This window comes from Pecten maximus, chromosome 3 (assembly GCF_902652985.1).
Source record: "Pecten maximus chromosome 3, xPecMax1.1, whole genome shotgun sequence".
Lineage (NCBI taxonomy): Eukaryota > Metazoa > Mollusca > Bivalvia > Pectinida > Pectinidae > Pecten > Pecten maximus.
Window position 1 is genome coordinate 40,185,643 of NC_047017.1, and position 17,777 is coordinate 40,203,419.

The 17,777-nt window shown below is 40.4% G+C and overlaps 1 protein-coding gene across 4 annotated transcripts in view; it reads right to left on the reverse strand.

The window, feature by feature from the left end:
• Positions 1–17,777, reverse strand: part of LOC117324166 (thyroid adenoma-associated protein homolog) — a 50,846-nt gene that overhangs the window by 16,341 nt on the left and 16,728 nt on the right. For 3 of the 4 annotated variants that reach the window (XM_033879846.1, XM_033879845.1, XM_033879847.1), the window contains 13 exons: positions 17,336–17,520; positions 16,827–17,026; positions 16,233–16,388; positions 15,506–15,642; positions 14,953–15,075; positions 13,092–13,196; positions 12,778–12,888; positions 12,233–12,476; positions 11,579–11,813; positions 10,752–10,985; positions 9,731–9,941; positions 8,617–8,808; positions 7,562–7,785 (listed from right to left, as the gene is read on the reverse strand). In XM_033879846.1, the coding sequence (XP_033735737.1) occupies positions 7,562–7,785; positions 8,617–8,808; positions 9,731–9,941; positions 10,752–10,985; positions 11,579–11,813; positions 12,233–12,476; positions 12,778–12,888; positions 13,092–13,196; positions 14,953–15,075; positions 15,506–15,642; positions 16,233–16,388; positions 16,827–17,026; positions 17,336–17,520 (2,357 nt within the window). Of the gene's footprint in view, positions 1–4,285; positions 4,584–7,561; positions 7,786–8,616; positions 8,809–9,730; positions 9,942–10,751; positions 10,986–11,578; positions 11,814–12,232; positions 12,477–12,777; positions 12,889–13,091; positions 13,197–14,952; positions 15,076–15,505; positions 15,643–16,232; positions 16,389–16,826; positions 17,027–17,335; positions 17,521–17,777 lie in introns of those variants that run through there. The other variant, XM_033879848.1, reaches the window with a different exon arrangement.

Genomic DNA, 17,777 nt, shown 5'->3' on the forward strand with positions numbered 1-17,777 from the left:
ACATGACATCAGGTGACGGGGTCTATATAACACAAAACATACTGGTCACACGACCAACACATGACATAGGTGACGGGGGGTCTATATAACACAAAACATACTGGTCACACCACCAACACATAAAGTCAGGTGAGAGGGGTCTATATATAACACAAAACATACTGGTCACACCACCAACACATGACATCAGGTGACGGGGGGTCTATATAACACAAAACATACTGGTCACACCACCAACACATAAAGTCAGGTGACGGGGGTCTAAATAACACAAAACATACTGGTCACACCACCAACACATGACATCAGGTGACGGGGGTCTATATAACACAAAACATACTGGTCACACCACCAACACATAAAGTCAGGTGACGGGGGTCTATATAACACAAAACATACTGGTCACACCACCAACACATAAAGTCAGGTGACGGGGGTCTATATAACACAAAACATACTGGTCACACCACCAACACATAAAGTCAGGTGAGAGGGGTCTATATAACACAAAACATACTGGTCACACCACCAACACATAAAGTCAGGTGACGGGGTCTATATAACACAAAACATACTGGTCACACGACCAACACATGACATCAGGTGACGGGGGTCTATATAACACAAATTATACTGGTCACACCAGCAACACATGACATCAGGTGACGGGGGTCTATATAACACAAAACATACTGGTCACACCACCAACACATAAAGTCAGGTGACGGGGGTCTATATAACACAAAACATACTGGTCACACCACCGACACATGACATCAGGTGACGGGGGGTCTATATAACACAAAACATACTGGTCACACCACCAACACATGACATCAGGTGACAGGGGTCTATATAACACAAAACATACTGGTCACACCACCAACACATGACACCAGGTGACGGGGGGTCTATATAACACAAAACATACTGGTCACACCACCAACACATGACATCAGGTGACGGGGGTCTATATAACACAAAACATACTGGTCACACCACCAACACATGACACCAGGTGACAGGGGTCTATATAACACAAAACATACTGGTCACACCACCAACACATGACATCAGGTGACGGGGGGTCTATATAACACAAAACATACTGATCACACCACCAACACATAAAGTCAGGTGACAGGGGTTTATATAACACAAAACATACTGGTCACACCACCAACACATGACATCAGGTGACGGGGGGTCTATATAACACAAAACATACTGGTCACACCATCAACACATAAAGTCAGGTGACGGGGGGTCTATATAACACAAAACATACTGGTCACACCACCAACACATAAAGTCAGGTGACGGGGGGTCTATATAACACAAAACATACTGGTCACCACCAACACATAAAGTCAGGTGACGGGGGTCTATATACCACAAAACATACTGGTCACACCACCAACACATAAAGTCAGGTGACAGGGGTTTATATAACACAAAACATACTGGTCACACCAACCACACATGACATCAGGTGACAGGGGTCTATATAACACAAAACATACTGGTCACACCACCAACACATGACATCAGGTGACAGGGGTCTATATAATACAAAACATACTGGTCACACCACCAACACATAAAGTCAGGTGACGGGGGTCTATATAACACAAAACATACTGGTCACACCAACCACACATAAAGTCAGGTGACGGGGGTCTATATAACACAAAACATACTGGTCACACCACCAACACATGAAGTCAGGTGACGGGGGTCTATATAACACAAAACATACTGGTCACACCACCAACACATAAAGTCAGGTGACGGGGGGTCTATATAACACAAAACATACTGGTCACACCACCAACACATAAAGTCAGGTGACGGGGGTCTATATAACACAAAACATACTGGTCACACCACCAACACATGAAGTCAGGTGACAGGGGTCTATATAACACAAAACATACTGGTCACACCACCAACACATAAAGTCAGGTGACGGGGGACTATATAACACAAAACATACTGGTCACACTACCAACACATAAAGTCAGGTGACGGGGGTCTATATAACACAAAACATACTGGTCACACCACCAACACATGAAGTCAGGTGACAGGGGTCTATATAACACAAAACATACTGGTCACACCACCAACACATGAAGTCAGGTGACGGGGGTCTATATAACACAAAACATACTGGTCACACCACCAACACATGAAGTCAGGTGACGGGGGTCTATATAACACAAAACATACTGGTCACACCACCAACACATGACATCAGGTGACGGGGGTCTATATAACACAAAACATACTGGTCACACCACCAACACATAAGTCAGGTGACGGGGGGTCTATATAACACAAAACATACTGGTCACACCACCAACACATAAAGTCAGGTGACGGGGGGTCTATATAACACAAAACATACTGGTCACACCACCGACACATGAAGTCAGGTGACGAGGGTCTAAATAACACAAAACATACTGGTCACACCACCAACACATGACATCAGGTGACGGGGGGTCTATATAACACAAAACATACTGGTCACACCACCAACACATGACATCAGGTGACGGGGGTCTATATAACACAAAACATACTGGTCACACCACCAACACATAAAGTCAGGTGACGGGGGTCTATATATAACACAAAACATACTGGTCACACCACCAACACATGACATCAGGTGACGGGGGTCTATATAACACAAAACATACTGGTCACACCACCAACACATGACATCAGGTGACGGGGGTCTATATAACACAAAACATACTGGTCACACCACCAACACATAAAGTCAGGTGACGGGGGTCTATATAACACAAAACATACTGGTCACACCACCAACACATAAAGTCAGGTGACGGGGGGTCTATATAACACAAAACATACTGGTCACACCACCAACACATGACATCAGGTGACGGGGGTCTATATAACACAAAACATACTGGTCACACCACCAACACATAAAGTCAGGTGACGGGGGTCTATATAACACAAAACATACTGATCACACCACCAACACATAAAGTCAGGTGACGGGGGACTATATAACACAAAACATACTGGTCACACCACCAACACATAAAGTCAGGTGACGGGGGTCTATATAACACAAAACATACTGGTCACACCACCAACACATAAAGTCAGGTGACGGGGGTCTATATAACACAAAACATACTGGTCACACCACCAACACATAAAGTCAGGTGACGGGGGTCTAAATAACACAAAACATACTGGTCACACCACCAACACATGACATCAGGTGACGGGGGTCTATATAATACAAAACATACTGGTCACACCACCAACACATAAAGTCAGGTGACGGGGGTCTATATAACACAAAACATACTGGTCACACCACCAACACATAAAGTCAGGTGACGGGGGTCTATATAACACAAAACATACTGGTCACACCACAAACACATGACATCAGGTGACGGGGGTCTATATAACACAAAACATACTGGTCACACCACCAACACATAAAGTCAGGTGACGGGGGTCTATATAACACAAAACATACTGGTCACACCACCAACACATAAAGTCAGGTGACGGGGGTCTATATAACACAAAACATACTGGTCACACCACCAACACATGAAGTCAGGTGACGGGGGTCTAAATAACACAAAACATACTGGTCACACCACCAACACATAAAGTCAGGTGACGGGGGGTCTATATAACACAAAACATACTGGTCACACGACCAACACATGACATCAGGTGACGGGGGTCTATATAACACAAAACATACTGGTCACACCACCAACACATAAAGTCAGGTGACGGGGGTCTATATATAACACAAAACATACTGGTCACACCACCAACACATAAAGTCAGGTGACGGGGGTCTATATAACACAAAACATACTGGTCACACCACCAACACATAAAGTCAGGTGACGGGGGTCTATATATAACACAAAACATACTGGTCACACCACCAACACATGACATCAGGTGACGGGGGTCTATATAACACAAAACATACTGGTCACACCACCAACACATGACATCAGGTGACGGGGGTCTATATAACACAAAACATACTGGTCACACCACCAACACATAAAGTCAGGTGACGGGGGACTATATAACAGAAAACATACTGGTCACACCACCAACACATGACATCAGGTGACGGGGGTCTATATAACACAAAACATACTGGTCACACCACCAACACATGAAGTCAGGTGACGGGGGGTCTATATAACACAAAACATACTGGTCACACCACCAACACATAAAGTCAGGTGACGGGGGTCTATATAACACAAAACATACTGGTCACACCACCAACACATAAAGTCAGGTGACGGGGGTCTATATAACACAAAACATACTGGTCACACGACCAACACATGACATCAGGTGACGGGGGTCTATATAACACAAAACATACTGGTCACACCACCAACACATAAAGTCAGGTGATGGGGGTCTATATAACACAAAACATACTGGTCACACCACCAACACATAAAGTCAGGTGACGGGGGTCTATATAACACAAAACATACTGGTCACACGACCAACACATGACATCAGGTGACGGGGGTCTATATAATACAAAACATACTGGTCACACCACCAACACATGACATCAGGTGACGGGGTCTATATAACACAAAACATACTGGTCACACGACCAACACATGACATAGGTGACGGGGGTCTATATAACACAAAACATACTGGTCACACCACCAACACATAAAGTCAGGTGAGAGGGGTCTATATATAACACAAAACATACTGGTCACACCACCAACACATGACATCAGGTGACGGGGGTCTATATAACACAAAACATACTGGTCACACCACCAACACATAAAGTCAGGTGACGGGGGTCTAAATAACACAAAACATACTGGTCACACCACCAACACATGACATCAGGTGACGGGTGTCTATATAACACAAAACATACTGGTCACACCACCAACACATAAAGTCAGGTGACGGGGGTCTATATAACACAAAACATACTGGTCACACCACCAACACATAAAGTCAGGTGACGGGGGTCTATATAACACAAAACATACTGGTCACACCACCAACACATAAAGTCAGGTGAGAGGGGTCTATATAACACAAAACATACTGGTCACACCACCAACACATAAAGTCAGGTGACGGGGGTCTATATACCACAAAACATACTGGTCACACGACCAACACATGACATCAGGTGACGGGGGTCTATATAACACAAATTATACTGGTCACACCAGCAACACATGACATCAGGTGACGGGGGTCTATATAACACAAAACATACTGGTCACACCACCAACACATAAAGTCAGGTGACGGGGGTCTATATAACACAAAACATACTGGTCACACCACCGACACATGACATCAGGTGACGGGGGTCTATATAACACAAAACATACTGGTCACACCACCAACACATGACATCAGGTGACAGGGGTCTATATAACACAAAACATACTGGTCACACCACCAACACATGACACCAGGTGACGGGGGTCTATATAACACAAAACATACTGGTCACACCACCAACACATGACATCAGGTGACGGGGGTCTATATAACACAAAACATACTGGTCACACCACCAACACATGACACCAGGTGACAGGGGTCTATATAACACAAAACATACTGGTCACACCACCAACACATGACATCAGGTGACGGGGGTCTATATAACACAAAACATACTGATCACACCACCAACACATAAAGTCAGGTGACAGGGGTTTATATAACACAAAACATACTGGTCACACCACCAACACATGACATCAGGTGACGGGGGTCTATATAACACAAAACATACTGGTCACACCATCAACACATAAAGTCAGGTGACGGGGGTCTATATAACACAAAACATACTGGTCACACCACCAACACATAAAGTCAGGTGACGGGGGTCTATATAACACAAAACATACTGGTCACCACCAACACATAAAGTCAGGTGACGGGGGTCTATATACCACAAAACATACTGGTCACACCACCAACACATAAAGTCAGGTGACAGGGGTTTATATAACACAAAACATACTGGTCACACCAACCACACATGACATCAGGTGACAGGGGTCTATATAACACAAAACATACTGGTCACACCACCAACACATGACATCAGGTGACAGGGGTCTATATAATACAAAACATACTGGTCACACCACCAACACATAAAGTCAGGTGACGGGGGTCTATATAACACAAAACATACTGGTCACACCACCAACACATAAAGTCAGGTGACGGGGGTCTATATAACACAAAACATACTGGTCACACCACCAACACATAAAGTCAGGTGACGGGGGTCTATATAACACAAAACATACTGGTCACACCACCAACACATAAAGTCAGGTGACGGGGGTCTATATAACACAAATTATACTGGTCACACCACCAACACATGAAGTCAGGTGACGGGGGTCTATATAACACAAAACATACTGGTCACACCACCAACACATGACATCAGGTGACGGGGGTCTATATAACACAAAACATACTGGTCACACCACCAACACATGACATCAGGTGACGGGGGTCTATATAACACAAAACATACTGGTCACACCACCAACACATGACATCAGGTGACGGGGGTCTATATAACACAAAACATACTGGTCACACCACCAACACATAAAGTCAGGTGACGGGGGTCTATATAACACAAAACATACTGGTCACACCACCAACACATAAAGTCAGGTGACGGGGGTCTATATAACACAAAACATACTGGTCACACCACCAACACATGACATCAGGTGACGGGGGTCTATATAACACAAAACATACTGGTCACACCACCAACACATGACATCAGGTGACGGGGGTCTATATAACACAAAACATACTGGTCACACCACCAACACATAAAGTCAGGTGACGGGGGTCTATATAACACAAAACATACTGGTCACACCAACCACACATAAAGTCAGGTGACGGGGGTCTATATAACACAAAACATACTGGTCACACCACCAACACATAAAGTCAGGTGACGGGGGGTCTATATAACACAAAACATACTGGTCACACCACCAACACATGACATCAGGTGACGGGGGTCTATATAACACAAAACATACTGGTCACACCACCAACACATAAAGTCAGGTGACGGGGGTCTATATAACACAAAACATACTGGTCACACCACCAACACATAAAGTCAGGTGACGGGGGTCTATATAACACAAAACATACTGGTCACACCACCAACACATAAAGTCAGGTGGGAGGGAGTCTAAATAAGAAGAAACATAAGCACAGTTCAGACAAAGGATTTGAGCTCTCTTTGATGAAGGCCTGATAATGTTGTATGCCTTAAACTCTAATAATGTTGATATAATTAATCAATAACTTCCATTTAGTGTTCAAATTCGACAGCATTTCAAAATGAAAACAACAAATCCAGCACCTGTTGCTATCACACTTCACAGTTGTTGTTTGTAATTCCATGAAGATTTGTTAGCTTTATTCTGAGTAAAACAAAGTATTCAGAGGTTACCTTGATGTATCTATACAGTTTTTAATTCCGATTGCTGTCACTGCCAATACGGCTGCCTTCACACTTCCTTGTCCCCCTTTGCCATTGTCACAGCAGTATTGGTACAGCTGGTCAGCGGTGTCAGGGTCTGTCCCATGAGTATTGTGTATACTGAACAACAGAGACAGACAGTTGGTGAGAAGGACAGGGTAGGTCTCTCTCTGCAGCACGTCCATGATCATCCCCTGTGGATTAACAACAGTAATACTGGATTAACAACAGTGATACTGGATTAACAACAGTGATACTGGATTAACAACAGTGATACTAAGTTAATCAGGCACAGTAAAACTAGACCTCAAGTTTGATGACAATCAGTTAAAATTAGACCGCAAGTTTGATGACAATTAGTTAAAGCTAGACTGCAAGTTTGATGACAATCTGTTCAAATTAGACCACAAGTTTGATGACAATTAGCTAAAACTATACCACAAGTTGGATGACCATTAGTTAAAATTAGACCACAAGTTTGATGACAATTAGTTAAAATTAGACCACAAGTTTGATGACAATTAGTTAAAATTAGACCACAAGTTTGATGACAATTAGTTAAAATTAGACCTCAAGTTTGATGACAATTCATTATAACTAGACCAAGAGTTTGATGACAATTAGTTAAAATTAGACCACAAGTTTGATGACAATTAGTTAAAATTAGACCACAAGTTTGATGACAATTAGTTAAAATTAGACCTCAAGTTTGATGACAATTCATTATAACTAGACCAAGAGTTTGATGACAATTAGTTGCTGTAATGATAAAGGAACAATTTTGTGATTGTTTTGAACTTATTTTACTTTGATAGAAATGCTTGCTTTTGTGTTGAATTTGTGGACTTTTAGTGAAAATAACAATTGAATAAAGAGAATAAGCCATTCCTATTCAGAAAGAGATTAGGGCCGATCAAGACATGTTAGAGAGAAATCAACAAGAAATAATCAATTCCAATAAGATTTGGCAGAATTTCCCAACATTATATCAAATTTCCAAGGTAGGAATTATTGGTGAAACCTACCTGAATGGTGGTCCAGCATGAGGCCTGCCATGTTCCCGACTCCAGCACACATTCAAGTGTGGATACACAAGCCAGCTTAGCATCCATATCAGAGCTGTGGAGTAGGTCGTGTAGTAACCTGTTCCCTGTCTCCCAGTCCTCACTGGTCAGTATACATTGTACCAGGTTCTTAGTCAGCACTCCATGGCCTAGCTAATGATACAACCAAGGTAACATCTTAAAACCAAGTATTAAAACCAAGGTAACATCTTAAAATCAAGGTTACATCTTAAAACCAAGGTAACATCTTAAAACCATGGTAACATCTTAAACCCAAGGTAACATCTTAAAACCAAGGTAACAACATATAACTGAGTTACCAAGGTAACATCTTATAACTGAGTTACCAAGGTAACATCATATAACTAAGTTACAAAGGTAACATCATATATAACTTAGTTACCATGGTTACATCATATATAACTAAGTTACCAAGGTAACATCATATAACTAAGTTACCAAGGTAACATCACATAAATAAATTACCAAGGTAACATCACATATAACTTAGTTACCAAGGTAACATCATACATAACTAAGGTAACATCATATATAATTAGTTATCAAGGTAACATCATATATGTAACTTAGTTACCAAGATAACATCATATATAACTAAGTTACCAAGGTAACATCACATAACTAAGTTACCAATCTAAAACCAGACATGTGTTGATGAGTTTACAATTATACAAGAGTACATGTGCTTGTAATCACAGTTATACTGACTTCCGCATTCACTGATCAGAAATGGTGCTTGATGTGTATATCATAAATTTTGCAAAAAAAAAACCATGAAACTGCAGAATATTTTACAATAATATGAAATACCATTCCTGTAATATTTCCTTGATCCTGATATCTATACACCTACATTGTTCCAGTAGATACTTACATTTACCCTTCTATGATACTGACTGGTAGATACACCTACATTGTTCCAGTAGATACTTACATTTACCCTTCTATGATACTGACTGGTAGATACATCTACATTGTTCCAGTAGATACTTACATTTACCCTTCTATGATACTGACTGGTAGATACACCTACATTGTTCCAGTAGATACTTACATTTACCCTTCTATGATACTGACTGGTAGCACACTTCTGTATCAGCATCACCAAATGCTGGCCAGCAGATCTGACTGTCCCGGGAAATATCTGTATAAGTCTACTGAGTACAGTCAGGAAAGTGTGTTTGATGAGTGGGCACACTGCTGGGTCGCAGCCTATCCACGCCCTCGTCTTTAATAATCCCATCACTTCTGATGCATCAGCTTCACTGAACAAAACAGAAAGTACTTTATAAGTCTTACAAAACACATCAATAACTCTTTTCTTTAAAAACACTCTATACTAGTTAGATGTGCTGGTACTACCAAAATAGACATAGTGGAATTATAACTGATAGCAACCTTAACTTTATCGAACATCTTCATGATGCTGTCATCAAATGCAAATAATGCGGACCATCCAAAGGACCTTCACATATTTGGATACTACGACGTTCTGCATTCTATAAAGCACTTGTAAGTCCTCATCTTAAATATGGGGCTTGTATTTGGATCAAATATTTGCAGAATATTATAAAAGAATTAGAAAATGTCCAAAGAATAGCAACGAAACAATTATTTTAAATAACAGGAATGTTGGATCTAAGCTACGAAAATAGACTGAGAGTTCTTAAATTACCCACAATGAAACACAGAAGGGTAAGGGGAGATATGATCCAAATATAACACATGAAGGATATCATCAAGTTATCACAGAGGGATATTTAACACAAAATACCAACAAATAAACAACAGGGCATACCGTGGCATTGATAAAATGGAGAAGCAGACAGAACCTGAGGAAATATTCATTTAGTGAGCGGATTGTCAATCACTGGAAATCTCTTCCTGATGCAGTGATTATTTCACCAACAGTCAAAACATTGAATCCTGATTAGATAAACGCTGGAGCTAATTCATGTTACAAATAATCACAGAGATGGAATCATGTCTGAATAACTAGATATCATACAAACAACCTCAAAATCACAACTCCTATTACATGTAGATACACAACCAAATACACAAAGTCTACCAACCTGATGTTATGTATGACTAGAATTTTCTCCAAACACAGAAGAGTTCCATGTAGCCTGTTACACATGTGACTTGGACACAAATTCTCTGGAATGTCCTTTAGTAAACCAATCAGAGTGTCCCTCACAGAATTTACAGGTACCATAGCAACAAAAGCACTTGCTGTCAGTTGACGTAAGTAGTATACAGGACTGGCTAACAAGAACTGGATCCGACCCTGGAACTCGGTGATTTGGCTTGAGAAAATAGAAATTTAAAAAAGGTTTTTTTTCATTAACTTGGAATCATATATATATATATTTTTTTTGCATTACTAAGCAATGCAATGCATGAAAAAAAGCGTCAAAACACAAATTCATATACAATTTTTAGTGGTAATCTTCTTTTGGCTGTTTTTGCGCTGAAAGCATTTTGCCAATTTATAAATGCGCTAATTTAACTGTCTTTTATATTCTTACAACAAGCATTTTGGGCAAATTTGCATTTACATATTTCTAGACATGTTCAGGTCAAATTTCAGTGAATCCCTATTAAAACAAGGATTTTCTGTCATAGTTATATTTTAACAAATTATTGAGAAAAGGAAGAGTTTTCTTGTTTGGTTGGTCTATCACCCTGTGAACAGCCAGGGTCATTTTGAGGCAGCACAGACTGGTTTCTCAGCTTCCGAAGAAACACAAACCATTAGCCAGTATAGGGAGTGTTGACATGCAAAACTCAGATGTTCACCTGAGGTTATGTAGGCCGACACTATATCTAATTGAGCTATCAAAGCACCCTAAATTTCTATAGACCCTACTACAATAGCAGTAGACTTATTATAACTAACCTTTGCTGCTGTTGGACTGTGGGCCCCAAGTGTGACAGTAATGTTAGCACTGGGAAAAGTGAGGGATGGAGCTTGTCTACAGCACTAATGTCTGTCAGCAAGGCCTTGTCCAACTCTCGCAGCATAAAGGGGGGTAACTCTGGGTAATGGGAGGCAAACTCCTGGAAGGACAGCGTGTTACACGCACCTTCCTCCAAACTCTTTCTAGGACCAAACATCTTTGTCACCAAAGAACCTGAAACATCAAACATCACAAAATATCATCTAAAATTTCAAACAAATCATGATATGGAGGTAAAGTTGACAAAAGTTGGTGCTGCTTTTGAATACGTATTTATATCATTGAAACTGATAGATTTGGTAAAAGTATTCAACTGTTTCTAGTTAAAAAATAAATACCCTAGATACCCTACAATTAATGCTGATGTTTCTTATAATTACTGCAACAGTTGTAACATATCTGAGTTGATATGGAGATGTTGACACCTAATCCTTTTTGCTCTATTTGCTTAAAAAATAATTGTTGAAATGAAATATTTGTATATTCCTAACCAGCGTCAATGTTTCTTAACTTAAGAATATCATATTTGTGTGTAGTAACAGAAAGAAAATACAAACTATCACTTCACTAGTACAATCTGTTCTTCTACATACTGAAAAGTCGGGTGGCAGCATTTCGTATGGCCCAGGCTGGTGAACCAAAGCTGTCCACTACCAATTTCACCGCACCCTCTATGTATGGTGTGAGGGAAGCCGTCAGACTGGAGTCACTGTATAAGGAGTTGAGGATGTTGAGGCCATGAACTTGAGGCAGATCAAACTTATCGTCCAGCTCTGCAGCCAATGGTAGACTTGTGATGTGGAAGAGAGAGTCTAGAGCAGTCTGTAACAGCTTGGTCTGTGAAATACCAGGCACTATCCATCAGTAATGGAGAGAATAACCGACACAGTACTAGGTATTATAGATCAGCAATATTTCTTCTCCCAACATTGTTTACTGAACCATTGAATAAAACACTTCTATTAATAGAGCATATTTACTCACTGCAGCTAGAAATAATCAAGTCCAAGTCTGCTAAATTGTTTTAAGCTTTGTATATTCAAGCTAATTTTGTTCAATTGGACATGTTTTAAAACAAAATTAAAGAATACAGTTGTAGTGAATTTCACTCTCTTGTTTTGAACACATCATAAGTTACCTTTTTGTATTTCCTCTCACAACTGACAATGGTCTGTATGATAATGGGAAGTCCGGCAGACATTCTGGTCGTGGATGTAGATGTCGCCTTGGTAACCAGGGTGGACAAAGACTGAAGATGAATCGTTAATACTGGTTTTAATCATAACTGATTATAACAATAATCATTTTGATCACCAACACCACACAAGAGTCAATATAGATGTGGTATTTTTTTTGCATTTAGTCAAATCATAAACCACAGTACATTTGTAAATAGAAGGATGCAATGCAAATACACTTCTAATAAAAGATTAGCCAGGTTTTCAAACTTACCTCTTTCAGGATGAGCTCAGGCATCTGATTCAGCTCCCTATTACTGGATGTAAATAATGAGAAACAATAGCGAGAAAAAGCTGAGCGACATCCCTCTATAACCCCCTACAAAGAGAATACATCACTTACACAGACTTCTAACATAATACACATCATGGACATCATTTCATTCAATATAAAATTTTCTTTTCAGACATTTAAATGTTTCTCTGTCTATATAATGGCAACCTAATAACTTATGTTGTGCATTTTGTTGACAGTTGATGAGCATGTTTGGTGGCCTAGCATGTGTCGACAGTTGGTGAGCATGTTTGGTGACCTAGCATGTGTCGACAGCTGGTGAGCATGTTTGGTGGCTCTAGCTTGTGTCGACAGTTGGTGAGCATGTTTAGTGACCTACAACCTTGTGTTAACAGTTGGTGAGCATGTTTAGTGACCTACCTTGTGTCAACAGTTGGTGAGCATGTTTAGTGACCAAAACCTTGTGTTAACAGTTGGTGAGCATGTTTAGTGACCTACCTTGTGTTAACAGTTGGTGAGCATGTTTAGTGACCTACCTTGTGTTAACAGTTGGTGAGCATGTTTGGTGACCTACCTTGTGTCAACAGTTGGTGAGCATGTTTGGTGACCTACCTTGTGTCAACAGTTGGTGAGCATGTTTAGTGACCTACCTTGTGTTAACAGTTGGTGAGCATGTTTGGTGACCTACCTTGTGTCGACAGTTGGTGAGCATGTTTGGTGGCCTAGCATGTGTTAACAGTTGGTGAGCATGTTTAGTGACCTACCTTGTGTTAACAGTTGGTGAGCATGTTTAGTGACCTACCTTGTGTCAACAGTTGGTGAGCATGTTTGGTGACCTACCTTGTGTTGACAGCTGGTGAGCATGTTTGGTGGCCTAGCATGTGTCGACAGTTGGTGAGCATGTTTGGTGGCCTAGCATGTGTTGACAGCTGGTGAGCATGTTTGGTGACCTACCTTGTGTCGACAATTTTCGAGCATGTTTAGCGATCTACCTTGTGTCGACAGTTGGCAAGCATGTTTAGCGATCTACCTTGTGTCAACAGTTGGCAAGCATGTTTAGCGATCTACCTTGTGTCGACAGTTGGCAAGCATGTTTAGCGATCTACCTTGTGTCGACAGTTGGCAAGCATGTTTAGCGATCTACCTTGTGTCGACAGTTGGCAAGCATGTTTAGCGATCTACCTTGTGTCAACAGCTGGTGAGCATGTTTAGTGATCTACCTTGTGTTAACAGTTGGTGAGCATGTTTGGTGACCTACCTTGTGTCAACAGTTGGTGAGCATGCTTAGTGATCTACCTTGTGTCAACAGCTGGTGAGCATGTTTAGTGATCTACCTTGTGTCGACAGTTGGTGAGCATGTTTAGTGATCTACCTTGTGTCAACAGTTGGTGAGCATGTTTGGTGACCTACCTTGTGTCAACAGTTGGTGAGCATGTTTAGTGATCTACCTTGTGTCAACAGCTGGTGAGCATGTTTAGTGACCTACCTCGTGTCTGAAACTGGTGAGGACCTTTAGAGACCTACCTTGTGCCAACAACTGGTGAACTTCCTCATGTCTAAAACTGGTGAGGATGTTTAGAGACCTATCTCGTGTCTAAAACTGGTGAGGATGTTTAGAGACCTATCTCGTGTCTAAAACTGGTGAGGATGTTCAGAGACCTATCTCGTGTCTAAAACTGGTGAGGATGTTTAGAGATCTACCTTGTATCTAAAACTGGTGAGGACCTTTAGAGACCTACCTTGTGCCAACAACTGATGAACTTCCTCATGTCTAAAACTGGTGAGGATGTTTAGAGACCTATCTTGTGTCTAAAACTGGTGAGGATGTTTAGTGACCTACCTTGTGTCGACAGTTGGTGAGAATGTTTGAGAACACCTGACTAATTCTGTGTACGGTTTCAACAACTTTTTCATCCTTCTGATCCAACACATCTGTGAGATGCCCCAAGCTTTTACAACTCTCCTGAAGTTAAAAGTGATATGCATGAGTGAAGTGAAATGTAAAATTAACTAAATAGCTGTTTGCAAACATTTTGCATAGACATACTGTATATCAATCATTAATCATGATGGGATCACAAGTGGCGAGGCACTACATGAGATATAAATAAATCAAGCTGAAATACTAGATACATGTACTTAGATATCTGTTTTATGGGGTATCCAGCAAAATTTGGCACATACACAATGTAGTAAATCACTGAATTTGGGCTGATTTCTTATCGAGAAGGTTTAATTAATTGAAAAAAAAAAATACAAGTTAATTTGCACCATTACGTTTATCAAACACTGCCTTCTATTCCCTAAAAGCTTAGCTTGCTAGCTTATCCTTGAATACAATAATTGCTAGCACTTTTTAAACTGAAACAGTTAATGTCCAAGGTGATGTTTACCTTGAGGTTGATCCAGCACCAGGAGAGGAGGTACTGGTACTCGGCTGACAAAGATGTTGTCTCTGTATACGAGTCTTCACTCTCCGCAATCCAACTCTCTAGGGCTGATCCGATCTCGGCAAAGGATGGACACATCTCTGTATAGAGATACATGACAGTAATTGATCTCTATGGTAACATCGACATACATTTATTGGATACAGCTTGGTATAGTGACACAGTCACATATTTGGATTTTAGTTAACCTACCAGGTACATTGATGAATGATAAACCATACAACTGCCATTGTTAAGTCATTGGACAAGTGGTATTTTTACATTTAGTTACCTATAAAATTCCTACACAATAACCTTTTATTGTTACCAGTTTACCTGGACCCTAACACGTCCTACACAATAACCTTTTGTTGTTATCAGTATACCTGGACCCTAACAAGTCCTACACAATAACCTTTTGTTGTTACCAGCTTACCTGGACCCTAACAAGTCCTACACATTAACCTTTTGTTGTTATCAGTATAACTGGACCCTAACAAGTCCTACACAATAACCTTTTATTGTTACCAGTATACCTGGACCCTAACAAGTCCTACACAATAACCTTTTGTTGTTATCAGTATACCTGGACCCTAACAAGTCCTACACAATAACCTTTTGTTGTTATCAGTATACCTGGACCCTAACAAGTCCTACCTTTACAATATGACATCAAGCATACTGTACTCACCCATCTCACTGTCTCTAGCCATCACCTTCAACATAGTGTCAATCACGACTATATCCAAAGAGATCATCTCCTTGGCAACTGTATCCAAGTCACTGGAGTGCTTGTACAGAAGGTCTGGGGTCTCAGTTATACATCTTGTACTGGCAGCAACAAACCCTAAAATAGTTCATCATAATAACTTAATATAAGTAATGGTTCAACAAGAGGACAAGAAAGTTCAAAATCCAAATATGTCAAAAAATATCAACTGTATATCAGAAGCTTGACTTATTTATACCAGCTGAGAACAGTAGGAAATTTAAAATCTATAGAAATGATCAGAATCAGAAAATGAGTTATTACAACTTCTGAAAATCAACCCAAATCTGATGCTTTCTGCCAAACATTAAGTGAAAGTATTCTACATGTCTAGGCATGTAATTTTCTGAATTGTACAACTATGATCAAAGCAAATACCAAATATTAATTGGATCATTACTGATACTTCCTGAAAAATTGAGCAAAACACAACTTAAGGTTGATCTGGATGAAGACAACAGTGGATAAGGAGCACCTTCATCTCACTACTTCCTCACACCAGATATCAATAATTACCATGAACGGGTGAAGTCTTGGAGGCCAAAACCACATTGGTCTTAGAGGTTTCCATAGTTTTAACAATAAAGGAGATGAGTGTTCTGAGAAATATGACAACTGCATTGTCTTTTTCTGGAGTGTTTAATGGCAGAACAGAACAACAGGCTCCATCCTTGGTGAGAGTCATATCAAAGGTCCATCCATGTTCAACCACATACCTGTCACAACAAAACATAGAGTCATATCAAAGGTCTATCCATGTTTAACCACTTTGGAGCTGAAAAGCCATCCAATGCGAAGCAAGCAATTGTGATAAAAAAAAATCTGAAGTTTGAGTTAGATCAACGCAAGGGAACTTGAGTTATCACATGGAAACCTCTGTGCAAATGCCAATGACACAGACATAACAATACCTATGTGTCGCCTACTTTTTGCAGGTCAAGGTTAATGTTACCTCCAGCATTTGGACAGTTATCTTCAGCACAAGAGTGATACATGATACAGTTGATACAGTTATACAAACTTACTTAGTGAAGATGATCTTTGTCAGTAATGCCCCACTCTGACTTTCTGAGGCCTTTGGACTGTTACAACAATTGAGAGCATGTGTCAGCAGATGGCAGGCTAAGTCCTCCTGTGTCATACCAATCCATGAAGATGACAACGGCCATTGAAAATACTTCATCAGCAGGCTGGCACACATCTCCTGGATCTGTTTTGATACAACATTCATTCAAATCAAATAACTTAGAGGTTTTGTGTCAAAGTCTTACATGAAATTAGAATGAAATATGGCAATTACTGATACAGTTACATAAAACACAAATAAATCAAAGCAAGTTTTTTTTGTAACTTTGGAAAAATAACTAACGAGAGTGAAAGAAATAACATATACAACAACCAGGAGTTTGTGTGACCTGTTTCTACCACAATAGAAAACCTATTCTGAGGATAAATTGACCTGTTTTG